Genomic DNA, 21,905 nt, shown 5'->3' with positions numbered 1-21,905 from the left:
CACAGGAAAATACACAACTGTTATCGCATGTAAGCTACTCCATCTGCTCCTGCTCTGCCCGGAAGGTCTGCAGGTTTTAAGGGGAGGGAGGGGGACGTATGAGCACCTGCTGTACCTTATTTAACTCTTTCAGTGCTGAATGTGTTATAGAAAATCACAAATCATTAAATACAGGTCAACATAAAAAACAAGAGTCATGTTTATTTATACATTTAGAAAAATACAAGCAGTATTTAAAGATTAAGTACATCTCATTGAATACTGTCATTATAATTCAGTCCCAAAGCTCCATAGTCAGCCTCCAAAGAGGAAAATTTCCATTGATGCTTTGGCTCTTCTAACACAGACATAGTCTTCATTAATATGACAGCAAGCAGAGTGGAACATTTAGACATAATAGCCAGGGCTGATCTTTATTCATGACTCTCATTAAGGCCTGAGAGCAGCGCCGATGGCTCCTGACCACGCTGTCTCGACAGAAAGCCCTTGAGGTCATGATGTGAAGAAGCTTTACGCCTTCATTTAAAGTCTCCCCAGGAAATACTTTTCTCAGGAGATCGGCAAGAGAGGTCAGCATCAGGTGTCTTCATCAGCTGCGTTTTGAGTCGACCTCTGCCGAGCCAGAGCTGAGATGTTGTCGCGTGTATTCCCAGATTAACAGGGCAGCGCTCACGTGCACGTTGAGTGAGCGGATGATGCCTTGTTGAGGGATCTCCACGCACACGTCCAACATTTGGAGTAAGTTGGCAGGAATACCTTCACGTTCATTGCTAAAAGGAAGAAAAATAAAGAGGGGAAAAGAGTGAAGAATGTAACAAAGCATACATAAATATCTAACACTAAAATTAATTTCATTCAGATGAATCGTCTCTAATTCAATTCACATAAAAGGAGAGCACATAAATCTTTACTCAAATCCTCTTGAGAAAGGCCACTCACTATATTTTCAGCAAGTGGAGCATTTGGGATATGCTACTATCTTATAACTAAATTACACCTCAGTTAGCGAACTTGCTGCGCATCCTTTCCACAAAAACTTCTGTGAAATCATCCTGTGCAGCATGCAACTAGTGGGTATACTATTCAGTTCAATTATATTTATATAGCGCCAAATTACAACAACAGTCACCTCAAGGTGCTTTATATTGTAAGTTAAAGACCCTAAAATAACAAGAAGAAAAACCCGACAATCAGCCGATGCCCTATGAGCTAGCACTCATAGAGAAGCGGGAAGGAAAAACTCCCTTTTTAAAGGAAGACACCTCTGGCAGAACCAGAGGTTCAGGCTACGTCCACACTAGCCCGTATAGATTTGAAAATGGCGTTTTCGTCTAAAAACGCTCCGCGTCCAGACTATTGTTTTCAGTGGTTTTCACAGAGTTGTGAAAACCATTGAAAACCAAAACGAGCCATTGAAATGGCCGAAAACGCTTACGTTCCAGTACTGCGCATGCGTGAAACGCAAGAAGATTTGGCCTGCCTCGTTTAGTCTGCCGTTTATTTACTTTCCGGCTCTTTAAAATGTCGCAGCAAAATGTTGAGGAAAAGCACCGAGTTTTTTTAAAATGGACTGACAATGAGGTGGAGTTGTTGCTGCGAGAAACACAAAAGTACAAAGTTGCAAAAGCGATTGAGAATTAAACAATTTGAAGAAAAGCTATCTGATGCATGAACAGACTGATATTAATCTTTAACAGGGCTGTCAAAATTGAGAGCAAACAAAACAACTGCTGTATAATCCCCTCCGCTATCTTAGTTTAATTGGTCACATGACTGTTTTCGAAAAGGCTCCGCTGTCCACACTGCCACATGAAAACGGCGTTTTCAAATCTATCCTCTTTGGAGAGTGTTTTCAAAACGCTGTGTTTTCCTTGACTGAAAACGCCGTCTCAGTGTGGACGGAAGGCCAAAACTAAAACGTATTAGTGTGGACATGGCCTCGGGGGGGGGACAGCTGTCTGTCATGATCATTTGGGGGTGAGGATAGAGCGACGGGACAAAGAACCAGAGATTAATAACAACAACTGATGATTAAATGTAAGGTAGTGTCTACTGCAGCTGATGCTTTTTTTTTTTTAAACTTTCCTGTGGCTTTGTGACGCTACCCATATCATTTCATTTACGAGCTCTTACCAGGATCAGCCTTCAATTTCTCAAGTCTTTGCAATTATGAGTGAAAAAGCTCTTAATACAGACAGCTAATGAGTGCAAGTCCAATTCAAACTGTAATCAAATGAGCTCCAGCAATACATGCCAAGCAAAGCAAACGCAAAGACTTAATGACTTTGACCCAGTCTCTACTGAGGGTGCTGCACAGTAAGAAAGCGTGATTTGATGAGCTACATTTATCTTCGCTGTGAAAGTGGGTGACATAATAGCAACCTGATGAGAAATTACAGCTTGGCCAAGCTGCGCTGAGGAGAGCGCAGCTGTGAAAGCACTCGCATGGGTGCTTAAGCTAACAGCGCTGCTCACACCTCAGTTGCCTGAATGGTGAACAAAACCAGACACCCACACAGAAGCCAGCACTATTACTCTCTCCCTCTCTGCCAGGGCAGCTGCACAGAATGAGGCTGGCTGCTAAAAAAAATCCTGTCACGCAAGCTTCTAATGCCTCAGTTTGCTACAAACTGTAAAAACAAATACACGCACCGACTAGGAATAATTAATAGGAATAATTGGGCCAAAATTAAGACATTTCTCAATCATTGCACTGCTTGTGTTGTTCTGTATAATTCATGGCTTTTCCTCTGCTTCTCGGGGACAGCCAATTATATCTCAGCATGCCCAGACAGGTACACAATTGAGAGGAGATGTGCAAACCCCACAGGGACGCACACTAAACTGGCGAGATAAAATGAAATGGCCTCGTCAGCGCTAACCGTTATCTATGTGACAGTCACAATAGCATGGGAACACTGAGGCCTGCGTATGTTTAGGCACAGCTGGTTGGGTTTAGGGGCCTGAATGATGGAAAAACACAACACGGAGCCTTTTTGGACTGTGACAAAATTAAAAGCTGCCGTACCCTAAAAGCAACAGGGTCTTTTCAGGGAACTGGTACTCCTGGAGGCTGTGACTGTTGGCTGTTTGCTCCACTCCCACAACGCAGTAACCTTCACTCTTCTTCACCTGCAAGAATTCAGTGAGCTCCATCGGCTTCACCTAAAGGACAGAAACAGTGTAAGATTTTAGAGATTGTTTACACAAATATTCTTTTAAAACAACAATTCCAACAATCAAGCTGTGATAAACTGTCCTCGTATATTTATAAGGACGGTAAATTCAGTACCCTTCTGCTACAGACTTTCATGCTGTGATATCAACAGCAGATTTTTCTGCTCCTTGCTGTGGATTAAAAGATGTTTCAGACCAATTTAATTTTTCCTGAGGAAATGCACCAGTCGCCTGGAATTAAATTGAAAGCACTTTTACATTAATACCAGAGGTTAATTGGTCTGGAGGGCAAATTTGCATACAAATCTTAAAAAGACTTGAGCTCAGTTTAGAATGTGAGATTTTATGACTTGAACATCATCCCAGCAGCAGGATCAATACTGCATCCTCTCTGAGAGGAGCTTTGTGCAATTTACACAGCTGGCCCGGAAGATCTATTAGTCACTTACATCACTTTTTTGCACGTATTCACAGGTTCTACAGTAAAGATCACAGGCAGTCGTGCTGAGAATGATCGAGCATTTTTAATTTTCAGCAAAAGTCCAAATATTGTTTCCTCCAGGGAATGATGTATCAAATTATCTGTGACAGTCTCCAGTTTTGCTGCATAATACAATCATATATTCTAATTCTAACATATATGGCAAGCACTAAAAAACCCACCAAAACCCATCACAAGGCAAAAAAAGAGCTTAATGATGACAAATGGTCTGCATGTATATGTACCTTAGAGTGTTCCCTGTGTTTTAGTCACACTTTGTGCAGGGTTGCCATCAAAAGCAACCTGGAGTTGAGTTTCTTCAGGATATTTCAAAAACATTTACCACTTTATCACCTGACTCACTGCTTCATCGCAGTCAGTCACATTTTATTACACTGAGCCCAGAAGTTACTGCTCACTATTTATTGTACTCAATATAAAAAACATTTTTACTTTTATTTAGTAGTGTTGTCAGAGTTTTGTGAGCCACTGTTTAAATTAAATACATGTATTAAAAAGGCCTCTATATTCAGAGTGTTATGTGTAACCAACTTTAAGGTATAAAGGTGAATTACAGCGCAATAATTACTTGGGCTCGTAATAAGACCCTGGCCAGAATCAGAAGACACCAAATTCGTATGGAGCCAAAGTATTGAGCAGCAATAATGACCTGGACACAATGTTAACTTTTGAGTAGCCACTCTTGTATTGTTACAAAGTATAACAGGTATTTGTCCAATTTGTACAGATAAAGTATAAAATAAAATAAATAGTGTGCACACTCAACAAAATAAAAGTACTCGTTGGGGCCCTTTAAGAATTTAGAGTTAATCTGGCGATAGCCAACTTCAAAGGTCCTTGTGAATGTAACTGGAATGTATGAGTGTGTGGTGTGTATCTTCTTTGGGGTAGATCGTCCTCAAAGTGGTTGGCTCGCCAGCTATCACAACCAGAATATCGTCCTGGTCCTTGGACTTTTCCGTCCTCTCCAAAAAACCTGACCGTTGCTCTGTTTCACAAAAGCCCAACACACACTGGCGTTGGAATTGCAGCAGCTCTCCGGATGAAAGGTGAGTGGTTAGCCGACGTTGCCTCTCTCCTTCATCCAGCCACTCGACTCCGGACTTCCAGCAGGTAAGTAGGCTGGCTTTCCTTCCTCTCAATCCTGAGTTTTCCTCTCTTTTGTCCGTGGATTTCTCGGTTTGAGTAGCAGATGCCTCCACTCCTCTTGCTGAGATAAGAAAAACCCGGGACACCATGCACCTCCACCTCACTTCCTGGCTGACAGGGTCAATGCGGCCTGGGTAGGCTCTGATTGGTTGCTGAGCTAGGTGTCCTCACGTGGGGTGAACTGAGAGGTGCATTCAATGGTCATAGGAAATACGACGCTTGTTGATGTGGACAGTTAATATAAAGAGAATAAGTATGATTTTTTTCATCTGGGCTACACCCTCCCCTCCTGAACTCATGCACGTCCCTGTGCATGGTAGACAGTTAAATGATGATTATTTGACGGGTCAAGGAAGAGGGCGAAGCAGGCTCTTCACCATCACTGATGACATCGGCCCAAGCTGAAGACAGTCCTTGCAAGAATGATTTTGCTGCAGTGATCAGAGGATTGCCTAGCTCCGTATAGTCAAGCCGTCGTGGCGGACGACGGTTTCTCTCAGATCTCCTTACAGAATCATTTGTATCCATGTTTTCCCTTGTATCCACTGGGACTATCTCCTCCACTCTCTCCTCAGAATTCGCACCTCTGGTGCCAGCCTCCTGAAATGGAAGTTGCCTTTCTTGGACGTCTGGGTCATCAACAGGTGAGTCAGTTTCAGTTAAGGTTATTTCATCCACTTGTTCGGTCGGTGTGACTCCATTGGTAGATAAGTACTCAGTATCATCTGTAGTACTGTTAGGCATATCAGGTATGTTGCCAAAATCAGATTGGCTGTCAAAAACAGGTGGGTTGTCAATATCAGGAACATTTACAGGACTCTCACTCACTGTGTGGACAGGGGAACTCAACCAAACAGGAATGAGCAAATCATCTTCTTCGTCTGAGGAGTTCTCTTCCTCTAGCGCTGGATTTGCACGGGTTCTTGGCCTGCGTGACACTGGCTTCTGTACATGCTCACTGCTTTCCTCCACAGATAGGTAGCCACATGGTAGCAACAGATCCCGGTGTAGTGTTCTTAGGGGACCATCTTTGTTTTCAGGCTTAACTGTATATACTGGGAGGTTGCCTGCCCTTCTCACCACTACATGCACAGTGTGTTCCCACTTGTCTGAAATCTTATGTTTGCCCCGGATACGGACATTCCTGACCAATACCCGATCTCCAGCTTCCAAGTCTGATGCAGTTACATGTCTGTCAAACCTCATTTTGTTCTTGTGAGCCATCTTTGCAGCCTTGTCCATAGCTAACTTGTAGCTTTCTTTGAGACGTGACTTGAGTTTTTGCACATATTCAGAGTGAGATGAGTGTTGTTCCTCTTGCACTGGCAGGTTGAATGCAAGGTCAACTGGCAACCGAGGTTGGCGTCCGAACATCAGTTCGTACGGGGTGAAACCAGTCACTTCATTCCTGGTGCAGTTATAAGCGTGGACCAGGGGTCTTACATGGTCACGCCAACAGGACTTATCTTGACCACGGAGAGTTCCCAGCATATCAAGCAAGGTACGATTAAATCGTTCCACAGGATTGCCCCTAGGATGGTATGGGGTTGTCCTCACCTTGTGGATACCAGCCACCTGACAGAGCTCCTTGATTGTGCGGGACTCGAAATCTGGACCCTGGTCACTATGCAATTTTTCTGGGATGCCATAGTGTACCATAAAGTTCTCCCACAGACACCTTGCCACTGTGCGGGCCTTTTGATTAGGTGTTGGGATAGCAACTGCAAATTTAGTGAAGTGGTCCGTGATCACCAATATATCTTTGGTTCCACTCCTGTCAGCTTCCAGGGACAAGAAGTCCATGCACAAGAGTTCAAGAGGTCGTGTCGTATTAATGTTGACCAAGGGGGCCGCTCTTTCAGGCCGTGCCTTCCTCCGCACGCACCTGCCACACGTCTTCACTTTCCTTTCCACGTCCAAAGCCATCCTTGGCCAATAAAATCTTGACCTTACAAGGTCCAGTGTACGGTCGACTCCCATGTGACCCATATGGTCATGCAGGCTGGTGAGAACTGTGTTGCGAAGCTCAGCTGGAAGTACAAGCTGGTAGGTTTTCTGGGACCCCTCTTGGCGTCGCCGGTACAAGACATTGTTGCGGAGCTCAAGACGGTTAAGCTCTCGGAGGAGCAGTGGAAGCTCAGGGAACTGTGTGCGCACGGTTGGAGGTGGTGTGTCCCCATATTCGATCTGAGAAATAACATGCTTTATACACTGATCGGCTCTTTGCTCGTCTGCCAGCTCTGCCTCAGTTAGATGGGGAATGGTTGGCAGACCTCCAAACTTTTCCTCTTGCCCATAGCTATCAGGTACAGCACTAGGAGACACAGCAAGCACCTCCACCAAGGCAACACAATCTGCATCTGCCTCTCTTTCATTGTCAGGACTGACGCTGTAGGTGAACTGCCTCTCACAGATTGCTTTCACCACAGACTGATTTACAGCATTGATGTTGTCTGGATCACAAAGGTGATCTTGAGTGAACTGTTGTATGCGTTCAATCTCTTTTTGTGATTTCAGGTCGTCCGCTAGCCCTCCGTGTGGTCTGCGTGATAATCCATCCGCATCTCCATTCTGCTTCCCTGGACGATAGAGGAGTTTGAAAGAGAATGTGGACAGTGCTGCTAGCCACCTATAGCTAGTTGCGTCAAGTTTTGCTGAAGTCAGAATGTAAGTCAGCGGATTACTATCCGTTACAACAGTGAAGTGGTTGCCGTAGAGATAGTCGCTGAACTTTTCTGTAACTGACCACTTGAGCGCCAGAAACTCCAACTTGTGCGCTGGATAGCGATTTTCGCTCCGTGACAGCCCTCTACTTGCATAGCCTATGACTCTAAGTTGTCCCTCTTGCTCCTGATACAATACAGCACCAAGCCCGGTGGTACTGGCGTCGGTGTGCAGTATATAGGGTTTCTGGGGGTCAGCGAAGGCAAGTACAGGGGCAGTGGTGAGACTTTGGATGACTGACTCGAAGGCTTCCTGGCAAGCTGGCGTCCAGCGACCTCCGAAAGGGTCTTTTGGGTCATGGTACTGATGTGCACTTTGTCTTGCGTTTACTTTTGATTTCTTGTGGCTAGGTGGGTACCCTGAAGTTAAGTTGTGGAGAGGTTTCACAATGCTGGAATACCCCTTAACGAACCTTCTATAATACCCAGCAAAACCAAGGAACGACTTTAACTCTCGCAGGGTCTGTGGGACAGGCCATGTTTTAAGGGCCGAAATCTTCTCAGGGTCAGTCCGAACTCCATTTCTGGAGACCACATGTCCCAGATAACGGACTGAAGTCTGGAAGAAGACACATTTCTCTGGTGACAGCTTTAACCCAAACTCTTTTAGACGAGTGAGCACTTTCATGAGTCTTTCTTCGTGTTCCTCAAGGGTTCGGGAGAATACTATCACGTCATCAAGAAAGACCAATGCATCCTTCAAATGCATATCCCCCATGCACCGCTCCATTAACCGCTGGAACGTGCTGGGGGCGTTCGTTACACCCTGAGGCATTCTGTTGAACTCCCAGAAGCCGAGAGGGCACACAAAGGCCGTCTTTGGTTTGTCTGCTTCTTCGACCTCGATCTGGTAGTACCCTGATTTTAGATCAAGAACAGAGAACCACTGTGAACCATTGAGGGCTGAGAACGTGTCCTCTAGCTTCGGAAGGCTGTACGCATCTTTTATAGTCTGAAGGTTTAGACGCCTATAATCAATGCACAACCGGACTTGGCCGTTCTTTTTCCGGACTACCACTATGGGTGACGCAAATGGGGACTCTGACTCTCTAATAACTCCTGCATCAAGGAGTTCCTGAATGTGCTTCCGGACAGCCTCAATGTCCCGTGGGTGGATTGGCCGGGCACGTAGTTTGAAAGGCGTGCCATCCGAAAGTTTTATATGATGTCGCACCTGGTCCGTCCGGCCAAAATCCAGGTCGTGCTGTGCAAACACCTCAGGCATGCCGCTGAGCTGCTGAGTGATGCGCTGTTTCCATTCCAATGGAACTGGGGAGTCACCAAAATTGAAGGTTATGGTGGGCTCTTGGAAAGACGGAGTCTCTGGAGTTCTCTGGGATAGTTCTGACTGTTTGGTCTTGTTGTGTTCCTTTAATAGGATGGTCTGATAAGCACTAACCTCTGCAATAGTACACTTGGCAGGGATGACAATGTCGTGGTCAGACTCGTTGCTTATAACAACTGGCAACTTGTGGGGCCGCCGCTGGGGAAAGTCCACCAGACCGGCTTTAAGTAGCAGGCCACCGGGCAAGGGGGACGATGATGGGTACTCAATTACAACTGATTTTTCATCCTGAAGGCCCTCGCCAAGGGCGACTCCCTCCACCACTACAGTTGAACCAGCTGGAATGACTTGAGGCATCTTGCCAAGTAGCTTCACTACCCCCTGATGGGTGTCACTTGTCTGCTTCCGTCTCACCTCAATGATTTTGAAGACTACTTTGTAGCCATGTGGGAGGGGTTGACGATTGGCTAAGTCAGTCTCTGAGTAGATGTCGAACAGTACATCTAGGGTGTTTGTGCCTATGAGCATGAGGGATTGTGAAGTGTCAGGGACGATTAAAGCAAGTGTGTTTACATCTACTGGAACACCTATAAAGTCCTTTGGAAAAGTTATGGTCATTTCTATATAGCCAAAGTAAGGCACTAGCTGGCCATTAGCACCTTCCACTTCTAAGAGGTCATGTAGTGGCTTGATCTTTTGCTCTGAAAGGTGCTGCTGGTAAAATGACTCAGGAACAGTGGTAACTTGGGAGCCTGAGTCAAGAAGACAGTTGACTTCTTCACCTCTCACAGTCACTTGAGCTGTACTTCTGGTACCAATCAACTGTTTAGGGAGTTGGAAAGATTGGTTCTGCTCTGAATGGTTTAAGCCAGAACATGTTTGTGCTTTGACAGTCTTTGCTGGGGTACTTACTTTGTTAACCTCAGCTGTGATTTTGTCACCATTGTTTACGTCTGAGGGACGTTGTTGACTCTCCTCAGCTCCTGTTTGTCCCACAACAGGAACTGTTAGATGTTTAAAGGTGAATCTGTACAATCTCGCGCTTCCCACTGGCGTTGTTTCTCCTCCAACTGCTTCTTTTTTTCTGCTACTAGGTTGGGGTTAGCGGGGTCAACACAGCATGGAGCGATATGTCCATCTTCACCGCAGTTGAAACAATACCAGGGCTTGGGTCTGCCCCTTTGCCTCTTTGAAGTCTGTCTTTGCATACGTCCATCTACACCATGTGGCTTTGACATCTTACTCTGCGGCTTCCCTGCAGGGTCCTTGCTGTTTGCAAACTTTGTTTTTTTCTGTGACATGAATGTAGTTAGTTGACTTTGCAGACTCGCCACCTGCTTTCGCAGATCCTCAATAGCAGCAATGCTACTCCCATGTTTCTCCTCTGGTTCACAAACATGTGCACCCTGGAACTGTAACTGAGTTCTCTGCTTTGTGGTGCCAATGTGTTTTCTCATACGGTTAGTTTTTGCTTGCTGTCGATCTTCCTCAGAGCGAATCATTAACAACAGGTCTGAGAATTGGGATGGGCTGCTCTTCTTTTGCTCAAGTTGCAGGGCGCTGAGTAGGTCGTTGTCCCAACATCCCCTGCAGAACTGTTTAAGTAGATGTTTGTCCACTTCTTCACATGCGACTCCCCCCCTCTTCGTGGCTCTGTTTAATGCTAACTGTAGCCGGTGAAGGTAAGTGGATGACTTCTCACCTGGATCTTGAAGGGTGTTCAGGAATTGAGCGAAAAGTTCCTCGCCATCTTCTACAGTGCCAAAGGCTGAATCTAGAAGCTGCAAATAAGTCACAGGTGGTGACTCAGGCCGCAAACTCTTAACTATATCAGCTGCTGGTGGGAGCAGGCTCTCATGGATCTTTCTGGATATTTGCAGGGGGGACATGCTGGGATCATTTTGGAGCAGTTCAATTTGTGTGCGCCATGTGTCATAATCAGTTTCATTGTTAGGTCTGGGAACCTTACCGGAGAAGGAACGGAGTCTCACCTGGGACTGGATGTGTGGGACAACATCTTGCCTTCGTACGATATGCTCTACCACAACCTTCTGAATGTCAGGTGGGTTCAAGTCACTTACTGAGAGGGACGCTGCTCTCCTTCCATTAGTGAGGGGAACATCATCAGTGGCACCAGTATCACTTGGTGTAACATCTGAATGTGAGGTGTGACACTGTCGCTCTTTAGAAGCGGGCGGAGATACAACAGTGGTCTCGACATACGTGGGAGAAGGTTCTTCAGTGGTAGGTCGCATGGCTTCAACATCCTCCCCAATCTGACACATCATCTCCTTCAGCACCTCACCGTAGTCTTTGCCACTCAGCTTGGCTAGTTCCTTGAGTTCCGCCAAGTAGGTTTTTGTAACATTACTCCCAACCGTGGTAGTGTACATGCTACTGAGTGTTTTAATTTCATAGACAACGCTGGGATCAGCTTGTGCTGTGTATGTGTATGGTAAACGAGGTTCTAAACCTTCTAAGGCTGAACTGCTAGAGTATTCTACGATCAGGTTTTGGTAGAAGTTGGACAGTGAATCATCAACAAAAAGGACTCTTGTGATTTTACCATACTGTTTCAGAAAGTCAATGACCTGTTCATCTTTCTCAGATACCTGTGTTATCCCAGCAACAACAACCGCATTAGGTATTTTGACACCAGACTTTTGTATGAAATCCATGCTGGTCATTGCCTCAATATTGATGCTCAAATCAATTGGCTCCTGGCTGGCTCGCCACTTCTGTAACCAACTTTAAGGTATAAAGGTGAATTACAGCGCAATAATTACTTGGGCTCGTAATAAGACCCTGGCCAGAATCAGAAGACACCAAATTCGTATGGAGCCAAAGTATTGAGCAGCAATAATGACCTGGACACAATGTTAACTTTTGAGTAGCCACTCTTGTATTGTTACAAAGTATAACAGGTATTTGTCCAATTTGTACAGATAAAGTATAAAATAAAATAAATAGTGTGCACACTCAACAAAATAAAAGTACTCGTTGGGGCCCTTTAAGAATTTAGAGTTAAGCTGGCGATAGCCAACTTCAAAGGTCCTTGTGAATGTAACTGGAATGTATGAGTGTGTGGTGTGTATCTTCTTTGGGGTAGATCGTCCTCAAAGTGGTTGGCTCGCCAGCTATCACAACCAGAATATCGTCCTGGTCCTTGGACTTTTCCGTCCTCTCCAAAAAACCTGACCGTTGCTCTGTTTCACAAAAGCCCAACACACACTGGCGTTGGAATTGCAGCAGCTCTCCGGATGAAAGGTGAGTGGTTAGCCGACGTTGCCTCTCTCCTTCATCCAGCCACTCGACTCCGGACTTCCAGCAGGTAAGTAGGCTGGCTTTCCTTCCTCTCAATCCTGAGTTTTCCTCTCTTTTGTCCGTGGATTTCTCGGTTTGAGTAGCAGATGCCTCCACTCCTCTTGCTGAGATAAGAAAAACCCGGGACACCATGCACCTCCACCTCACTTCCTGGCTGACAGGGTCAATGCGGCCTGGGTAGGCTCTGATTGGTTGCTGAGCTAGGTGTCCTCACGTGGGGTGAACTGAGAGGTGCATTCAATGGTCATAGGAAATACGACGCTTGTTGATGTGGACAGTTAATATAAAGAGAATAAGTATGATTTTTTTCATCTGGGCTACATATGGTACATCCATCATTAAAATTCCCAAACAGTACAAAAAGAATGAACCTTTTAGACACGTGGGCCTTTAAATACAGAGCTACTGTAACTCTCAATAATGCACATCTACAGATTAACTGAATAAACAGCATTATTTCTACTGCTGTCTGGATATTCTGTGTGTGTGTGTGAGATCCTGACAATCTATTTTAACCTTAATCTAACCATGTGCACTTCTGATCATCAAAATAAGTTTATTTTCTGCACATCACCTCTAACAAAGGAAGCCACAGCTCAGCTGAGACGCTCAGGGACTGGAAGTTTTTGTCATTCACGTGGCGGAGGCTATCCAGAACCAGAGCGCTGGCACCGAATATTTCACAAGTCCGGCAGAGACCTGCAGCGACAAAGACAGTGTGTTTGATTTGGGTGGGGTTTTTTAAAATAAAAATGCTCCATGACATCCAAAGCACAGGAGGTTAATAAAAAGACTGTTCCAGTTTTGAGTTTCCTAGAACACCACTGTGTGTACAAAGAGATGCAAATTGAGTCTGGGATTCAAAGTAAAACATTTACAGAAGGACCAGGCTAACAGTCTTTCTTGCATTACACAGTATCAATATTGGCTTAAAAAAATCTTTTTCCTCTATAAACAAATTCTCATTGTGTTCGTGCCTTATCACCTGAGACAACAGCACTCGAGTACACTTCCAGAGAACATATATTATGTGCTTGATGAAGGCAGGTGCAAAACCGTGTAAAACCAGATAAGATGGTTCAAATGGATGTGTTTCTCTGTTCTTCTATATCATTGTTACGAAACAGAAATACACTGACATTGTGTAAGGGGTTTGTGCAGGGGGAGGGGCTTCCACACAAGGTAAAACTGAGAGCCGAGATCCAGGGAAGTGCAGAGTCATTTCAAGTCATTCTGGAAAAGCAGCTCTCATAATCTAGCTAAAAGGAGTTTTCACTTGTGGTTTCGAAACTCCTGATTGGCTGCATTTAGGACATAAGGGCAATATGAGTCAATTGTGGTCATGCTACTCGTGACCTCAAGTTCTCAATCTGTGGAAACTGCAGTAAAATTGTGGTGCTCTCAAAATAAACAATAAAAGTAATAAAAGTTGGTTAAATGATTTATTATTTAACAGCTCACTTTGTGTTTACTAGCAGCAACACGCACATGTTGTGTGTATATATCTCTACAGCTGTCTACATGTGAGGTGTTCAGGGGCCATCTGTAAATTGCAGCTGCAGAAAACAACTCTGCTTACTCGCTCCCTAAACGTAACCCGTACTAGTAACCAAAAATGTACAATAATACATTGATGTGTGGTGCTCCTGACCTCCCAGATTGGTGGGCTTGTCGATAAGCGAGGCCACAACCAGCAAGGCACCGTGCAGTTTTCCCAGTCTAGCAGCCCTCTGTGGTGGAACCAGCTGAAGTTCAGGCTCCTGCTCCTGGATGCCCAGTCTCCAGGGCGTGATCTTCTTTTGCACCTCAGCCCAGCGTTCCTCCTTATCCTGCTCACCTGGAAGACATAAAGTCATGACGGTCAATAAGAGAAACCTTATCACTGACTGGTGCTTAAGAGTGTTACTACTACTACTACTACTACTGCTACTACTGTACTTCTGTCTTGCTGGATCCAGTCTCCAGGTTGAAGCTGGTTCAGATCAAGAGCAGGATTTCTCAAAGGCAAAGATGGACCTTCTGAGAAATATGAGAGTTTCTCAAATTTCCAGGGTGGTATCCACTCATCATCAGCCAACTCAGAAAGACTGGGAAACGTACAGAATATTGTCTAGGAAAGCAAAATAAGAAAGAAAACAAGCATGTTAGACTGTGTTACTATATTTTAGCAGGATTTAATTGCAAAATAGCGTACCTCAATACTGTAATCCCTGATTGGATGAAAGGCACCAAAGAAGAAGTGCTCCTGAATCCTCGTCCAGTTTTTGTTGGCATTTCTACATGTGAGACAGCAAATATGTACTAAAGCATATTAGCCTGATGCAAAGAACAAAACCTGCCAACATTTGAACCGCTCTGCTCTCACCCAGTGCTCTGCATGGCTTCAGCCTGGTTCAGACAGGCCTTGATCACAGAGGAAAGCCCCCCTAAACCATCTGCCTCTTCCACGTGGTTTTCCGCCAGGCTCCACACCCTTTTCAGAGCCAGTAAGGCATACAGGCGCACGCTGAAGTTATGGTTAAAACACGACTGCAGGATGACGTCTAGTGCTTTTCGCAACTGCGCCGCCTTAAGATATAAAAGAAAAAACACAATGTGAATACTCAAGAGTTTATTAATAAAAACAAATACTGTCTGGGTGGGAAAAAATAATTAGCGATACTACCTTTTCTTTAAGATTAGGAAAGATGACACTGAAATGTACGAGAACAGATAAGAAAGTGCAGACGCTCGTCTTAGTCTTTTCGTGATCCTGCACAGAAACAAGCACCAGAAGTGGTTTATAATTTAATTTAGAATGAAAAACCATTCCCTCCAGTTCTACAGAGTTTGAAAGAGCTGGAGCTCACCAGGCTGAAGCAGGACCAAAAGCTGTCAGTGTGTTGTGGATATCGGACAAGGATCAGAATCATCATCCATTCGATCAGGTACTTGACAGAAGCCTGGTTACTGCAAAATCCCGCTTCAAACACACGACCCCACAAAGTGGCAACAAACTCCTGCAAATGAAAGCGCAGTCACTCACAGAGAGGATCAGTCGATCCTGGAAGATTTAAGGTGAGTGTATGACTATCTTACCTCTCGGAGTTTGGGCAGCAACAGCAGCAGTGTTTGCCATACTCGGTTTTTAACACGATGTTGCAGGGAGTTGCTATAGTAACGCACTTTTGACCTTGATATATCATTATCCTGTAGAAATGAAACAAAAATCATGGGAAAGGATGCAAAGTGGCTGTAACTGCTACTTCGCCATTTATTTAAAAGAATCAGGAGCTCATCTAGTCCACAATCCATTGCAATTCCCAGGTTATTGCCCATAAAACGACAAGTGTCACCTTGATCTTGAGCAGAATTTGGGTGAACATCTATGAGATGATCATTGTGTGACCAAATTATGACCAAAACTGTGGGTTAATAATTCTTGTGAACTGTGACAGGATGGACGGATAACAAATCCTCGCCGTGGAATAAGCTCTAAGGCTAATTCCGCATTCTGATTTTCTTTGAAAGCTGTGAAAGAGTTTAACTTCAATTTAATGCCTGTATATATTAATTTGCATATATTTGTGATCTCCAATCAGTCACAACTGATGGATAAAGAGTAAAAAAAAAAACTATCATCATACAACGATCCACTTTGGAAGTTTGATTGCTGGCAGTCATGTAGACCTGGAGTCTCACCACACCACAAAAAACCCCAAAACACACTGCTGTGAACCTGACAAGGCCAAACGCACCTTTTTCAACAGCTCCATTGCCACTTCCTCCATTAGTCTTTGATGCTGGAGATTAGAAGAATCCAGGTGGCACAGGAAAGCCAGAACACATGTGCGAGGCAACTGATCATCTCTGTTATCACTGGAAAATAAAAACAGTTGTTCAGCTGTGGAAACATCCACATAGCAAGAGAGACCTCTAGTGGCACTATTATAAATCATATCAATAAGAAGTGAGCTTTCACTGAATTGTTTACCTCGTTACTGCGACATTAGCTGCACACTTTTCACCAAGTTGCTCCACATATATTTGGACATCCTGGACGAGTCTTGGAAAGAGCACGATTAAATAGTTAAAACAGCTCTAAGAAGCTACTAAATAAATGTGAAAAATGCGGCTAAGCCTTACCGTTGATCTCTCCTGAACACTGGACCGTAAACACAAGCTTCTGTAATTATGCTGATGTGGTTGAAAATACTAGAAAACACCGTGTCGGCCTGGTCACCGCTGCCTCCACCTGCAGGCAGCCACATCTGACAGCAGTGTTGAAGTAGTACGCCAAAAACTCCACTCTTTGACTGAGACAACTCCATCAGATCACGGGCGATCTAAAAACAAACACAGACACAACAAATATTAATATTTCATTATTGAAATTACATTTTCAAAGTCCAAATTTCTGTCTCGCTTCTTTCCTGCTGTGAGGTGAATCACCTGTTTCAAAGTGGCCGCCAGGGTCGGAGACTGAGCTTTTGTCAGCTGAAGCAGTTTATGGTGGAAAGCCGTGGAGATGAAGCCTTTAAGTGCCGGCCAGAAGTCATTGGCATTAGTGCTCAGGCCTTGTACCAGCTCCCAGCTCAGACTCACAGCCTCCACACACAGGGCCTCTTCATCACGCACTAACTGGAATCAAATGTCACCACAACAGACGCACCATGAGGAAATCGCTTCATTGGCAGTTAGTTTACAACAAATTATTCACATAAAAACTGGAAGAAAATGACTGATATGAAATTAGCCTCACTTGCGGCAGGACTGTCTCCATAAAGGTGAATACAGGGAGCACCAAGTCACTGGGCAGGAGAGCCAGGGCCTCCACACTGCAACTCAAAGCAGCCTTGAGAGTCTCAGCTGCTTCTACAGACTCAGGAATTCCAAAAGCCTTAATCAGGAAATTCAGACAAATCCACTGGTCTCGCATAAAGTTGGCAGAGAAGCGTCCCCAGTCCTGTAGCAGATCTTGAACTTCCAGATCACTACCAAAAGAAGAAACAGGCCCATCGCTCATTACGGCAGCCGAGAACTTATATTCATCTGAATTAAAGTCTTTAGTTAGTTACTTTAGTTAAAAAAAAATTAAAAAAAAACGGCTTCCACTAACCAGTCTATTGTCTCTGGTTTCAGTAGACGTTGATTGACATTTCCTAGAGATGTCTGACTGTGTGAGGAAGGCAGCTTTGGGCTGTAGAAGTATTCATTCAGTGATTTCAGAGCAGAAACTGTCTCTGGTTGCTTGTCAATCACTTCATGCTCCATAACACCACACACCGTGGCCAGCGACGCCATAGTAACTGCTCTAGTTACCTGGTATGCTAAAGAGGGGACCTGGCAACAACAATCAGTGAAACAATCAAAATAGTGACTGAAATCCTGCCTAATGAGAGAGACATTAAAGTTTAAGTTGGTACCTGCTGGTCTGGTTCTCGCAGGACTGTGAGCCCGTACTTAATCAGTTTAGAGAAACCACTGTGAGGAATCTTGTTGTGGTATTGTGGCATAGAGCGACACATGACAACCAGCTGCCTCAGGACATAAAGATAGAGCTCTGCTCGCTCGATATCAAACACCTGTTAAAAAAAACAGACAACATACGTGCAGACGTCAGAGTTGGCCACCAGGGGCATCTGTGTAATTGGACTGAGACTGGCCTGCTTGACTTGCTAAATACCTCCTGCAATTCCCCACACAGCCGCCTAAAGATGAACTCCTGGATGGGATCAAGAAGCCTTAAAATCGCCATCTCAGTAGATACCATCACACTGTCCCCTGTGAAACAGAGAGAGAGGTGGAATGTAATGAACATGACAGCGACGGTTCTGGACAAAATAATCAAAAAATAAAGGGATAAAATCAAACTATAAATCAATATAAATGTCCAGTGTTTCCTAATAAAGAGGTAGCAGAAGTACTGGGAAAAACAGCTTAATAATCAAAGGCAGTGATATCAAACTCATTTCCCATCGCACGCCACATACAGCCCACTTTAATCTGATATCATAAATGTCACCAATAGATGAAAGAAAAAGATAAAATATGCAGATCTCTCACCATCAAATACGGATGTAAAAGTGACATTTACAAGGACGTATGTTATACAATATAACACCAAATAATAATTTGGGAGGACAGGTTTAATGATTTGTTCAGTGAATAAAAAAATCAGATAGAACAGCTCGGACAATGATTCAGCGCTATCCTTGCAAACCTTGCTCCGCTCCGTCCTGTTGACTCCTTGGGATTTCTCCGAGCTGGAACAGTCTGAGCACCAGCTGCAGGCTCTTGTCACTCTTACGCAGAGGCAAGTAGATATTGGTGCTGACTCTGCTCAGGGTCTCCAGCAGTGGTGATAAAAGCGACTCCAGGGTGTTGCTGATCTCTGCCCCAGATTGACCCCTCTCCATGTCCACACACAGCAGAATAGCTCTGGCCAACCTATCGGCCTCTCTGGAGTCAGGTAACCTCTCGGTCTGACCTGGGAGAAGATAAAAAGCCTTAAAATATACACACACCAAACCAGCAGATACAGCGACTGTATCACTTCAGACTCACCTGTGCTAGCTGGGACTCGAAGATAGGAGACTATTTCGCCTTGAACATAAGCTCTTACGGTTTCCTTACTCGTTAAAGCACCAGTGCAATCTTCATCTGTAATCCTGGGCTTGAAACTGCCTTCATTTTCCAACAGCCAAGCACACAGCTGCAGTGATGCCCCAACATGTAGGATAATGATTAGGTAATCACAGTTTGCAATTTGAATCATGTTCCATTGTTGATACAGCGTACCTGCTTCCAAAGCTGCGTCCCTCTACACAGCGACTCGTCTGCACGAAAATGCGTCAGGAAGCTAAAAACATCATCGAGGGTAACTTCACTCTGACAAAAAAAACAAAACACAAAAGCTCAGCTATTGGACTGAATAACTTAAGCTATAGTCTTACAGAAAATCTAGTAGAAGAGATCAATAAAACGAGTAAATTAAAGTAAACACATCCATGTGATGCTGTCATGGCAATATAGACCAAAATATCAGATTTTTTGGTCGTAGAACAACAAAAGCTTGATCAACTCAGTACTTGGAAGATGTGCTTAATAAAGAGTCCAGTATTTTGCGTCGCACTTCTGTCTTACCACAACTGTGAGAGAGAGGGCACTGTTCAGCAGGAAGCACTGGGCAGCTCCTCTTAAGAGGACTTGATGAGTGATCATGGTGCAGCGCAGGACGTCCCTGTACAGACAAAAGACACACAATGACCACTTTATTAAGTGTCACCAGCTTCGACAGAGTATGTCTAAGTGTAACCACTGTAAGTTACCTCAGAGCAGTGAGCCCGCTGGTCCCCAGTAGTGGACAAGGGGGAAGTTTGGACAGGGCCTGACAGAGGAAGAGGAGGGGAACTGCACACCAGTGTTTAGAGCCCAGCTGCTGAATCAGCTGAAGCAAGACATAACCTACAATGTGAACACAGTAGTCAGAGGTGGATTTAGCAATTTAACCATGAGCTGTGAGAGGACTTTGTTCATAAGTGTTCGCTGTGGCTTCTGTGACCCTTTACCTCTATGCTCTGTTGGCAGGCTACTGAAGAAGGTAGCCAGAAAGACTTCGAGTTTAACCCCCAGTTCGGGACAGTCTCCCACACTCTGACCAACTGACCTATATGTGGAAAGAAGCTGGGTTAATTAAGGCTAGTGCAAAGCAGTACTTAACATAATAATCCCTGCATTACTATTACTTCCAATTGTTAATGAATGTTAAATTCTCACCTGTGGAAGAGGGATGTTTCCGAGAGAACATCCATAAAGGGGCCAACGATGAACTTAAGAGCAAAGCAACAGAAGAGGAAACTTTAATGCACGCTTTTAACTTTGTACTGAATGAAAACAATCAAGAGCCAAGGAACAAATTAAGTCTACCTGAGAAAAGGCCAAAGCAAAAGTTGGCTGCTGAAGAACCCGGAGCTCGAGCAGATGACACACTCCTTCTCGCATTAAGGATTTATTCTCACTGTGGAACATGCGCTGGTACACACACAGCAGCCAGGAGGGGTGGAAGAGTCCTTGACCTGAAACATTAGAAACAAACTACCACTCTGAGATCTTTCACACTTACTTTACAGTTACTTTACTTTTCAAAGAATTTAAGTGAGAAAAAACTGACCAAGGGATTTTCTACTTGACTTATGTACTTCTGAAAGAAGATATAATCAGTTCAGCCCATTTCATTCACAGAGGCCTAATAAGCTGGAAGACTCGCTACATCGAATCTACTTTTAAAAGGCTGAAATAATGTTTTTTCCTTGCCTTGATCATCATTCGCTGTTGTTTGGATCAGTGTGTCTATCCTGTTTAAAACTGGCCGGACCACGTGAATCTGCAGAGGGAGAGGAGGAACAGTAAAACAGATGTATCGAGATCCCTCCTTGGAAAAAGCAGTCAAACACTGGTGCAGGATATCCTACTTGGTTTTCCTCTAGAGTCTCCATCACCAGTACGTAATCCTCCCAGAACTCTCTGAGCAGCTTGCTCTTGCTGAAAGCCCATTTAAACAAGTTCTCATCTGCAACAGTTTAGGAAAAAAAGTTGTCTGACAAGCCATAAAATAACAGTAAACCTAAAACTGGCCTAATGTCTGCTTTCAGTGTGTGCGTGTTTTTTTTTTTTATACCTTCCCCTGTTGCAGAAAGAGGACAGTCTAATCCATCCTCTTCAGACAGGGCTGCACACCTTTTCAGCAGGAACAGTGCTCTCTTTCTTGACACGCTGTCTCTGTGGATCAGTCCATCCTGAACCATCCTCCAGAACTGAAGGGACAGACGAGGGTCGGAGTCAGAGCAGCAGGAAGAGGGGAGGTGGTGGTGAGGTTTAAGGAGGTGGTCTGACAGGGCTGTCAAACACAGCAGAGTGCGCTCTGTAACCGCAGGAGTGCGGTCGGTGGAGTGCCAGCTGCATAGATCATCCAGGATGAGCTTGAGGATGCTTATTAACCGCTCACTGCTGAGGCAGTTCAGCAGACTTAAGATGACCCTGACTGGCTTGGAGACCAGTGCATCAGGGAGTGTCCTGATGGAAGAGAGACTAGAAGACACGGTGGTATGTGTGAGCTGTTCATCTGCTGCCAGAAACGGCAGAAGAGCAGCTACCACTTCACTCGCAACCTCCACACTGAGTCTTCCCGGAGAGGTCAGCTCTTCCTCTGACAGATGGAGTGAGGGCAGGATGGACTGACAAACTCGCCTGCACACAGCCTCGTTACAGAGAGGTACACTCACACTCAGTAGTCTGCACGCAGCTGCTGTGCTCTCCCTGCACCGCACACCTTCACCTGCTTCAGCCGAAATTCTGGAGAGGAAAGGCAGACACTTGGTCCAAAGGACCGACTCAACTTTATCTAAAACACAGCGTCTCTTTGCAGCTGGAAACGAGGTCGAGTCCGGCTCGATCAAAAGCGGTCCGAGTCCCTCAATGAAAGCTGTCAGCGCCTCCACCCGCTCCGTGTCTGGCCACGACTCACTCGGCCAGGAAAGAGACTCAAAAAGAAGGTCGTAGTCAGGCGAGCTGGATAACACTGCGTTAATTAAAGCGGAATACATTGCGAGCGTCTGTTAAATTGCTAGGTATGAGCATAGCAAGCGAGCTGCTACCGGCTGCTACCCAGTAGCAGCACGTTTTGATAAAACAGAACGTAAACTTCCGTAAACGTAATTCCCAACTCTCGCGAGAAATGTGAGGCAGAAAAGAATCTAACGCTGGA

General features: G+C 44.8%; 1 protein-coding gene across 1 annotated transcript; it reads right to left on the bottom strand.

Moving 5' to 3' along the window:
* Positions 1–175: 175 nt before the first annotated feature.
* On the bottom strand, positions 176–21,874 carry tarbp1 (TAR (HIV-1) RNA binding protein 1). Its single transcript, XM_086259777.1, has 29 exons — positions 20,820–21,874; positions 20,614–20,711; positions 20,456–20,525; positions 20,069–20,217; positions 19,919–19,971; positions 19,711–19,808; positions 19,471–19,606; positions 19,286–19,382; positions 18,941–19,030; positions 18,707–18,854; positions 18,363–18,629; positions 17,826–17,923; positions 17,566–17,724; positions 17,259–17,482; positions 16,902–17,133; positions 16,592–16,780; positions 16,286–16,485; positions 16,134–16,205; positions 15,898–16,018; positions 15,239–15,349; positions 15,010–15,159; positions 14,826–14,912; positions 14,526–14,728; positions 14,355–14,436; positions 14,099–14,270; positions 13,812–13,997; positions 12,735–12,859; positions 3,029–3,165; positions 176–770 (listed from the first exon to the last, which is right to left on the bottom strand). Exons 1-29 carry the CDS (start codon positions 21,742–21,744, stop codon positions 590–592), a joined length of 4,860 nt encoding a protein of 1,619 aa, XP_086115903.1. The 5' UTR covers positions 21,745–21,874; the 3' UTR covers positions 176–589.
* Between the last annotated feature and the right edge of the window lie 31 nt (positions 21,875–21,905).

This window comes from Aulonocara sp. 'chitande type north' Nkhata Bay, linkage group LG13 (genome assembly GCF_057382095.1).
Source record: "Aulonocara sp. 'chitande type north' Nkhata Bay isolate Kocher_YH1m ecotype deep benthic linkage group LG13, A_spYH_male_GT1.1, whole genome shotgun sequence".
In the NCBI taxonomy this organism is placed as follows: Eukaryota; Metazoa; Chordata; class Actinopteri; order Cichliformes; family Cichlidae; genus Aulonocara; species Aulonocara sp. 'chitande type north' Nkhata Bay.
This window is presented reverse-complemented; position numbering and strand designations above follow the sequence as displayed.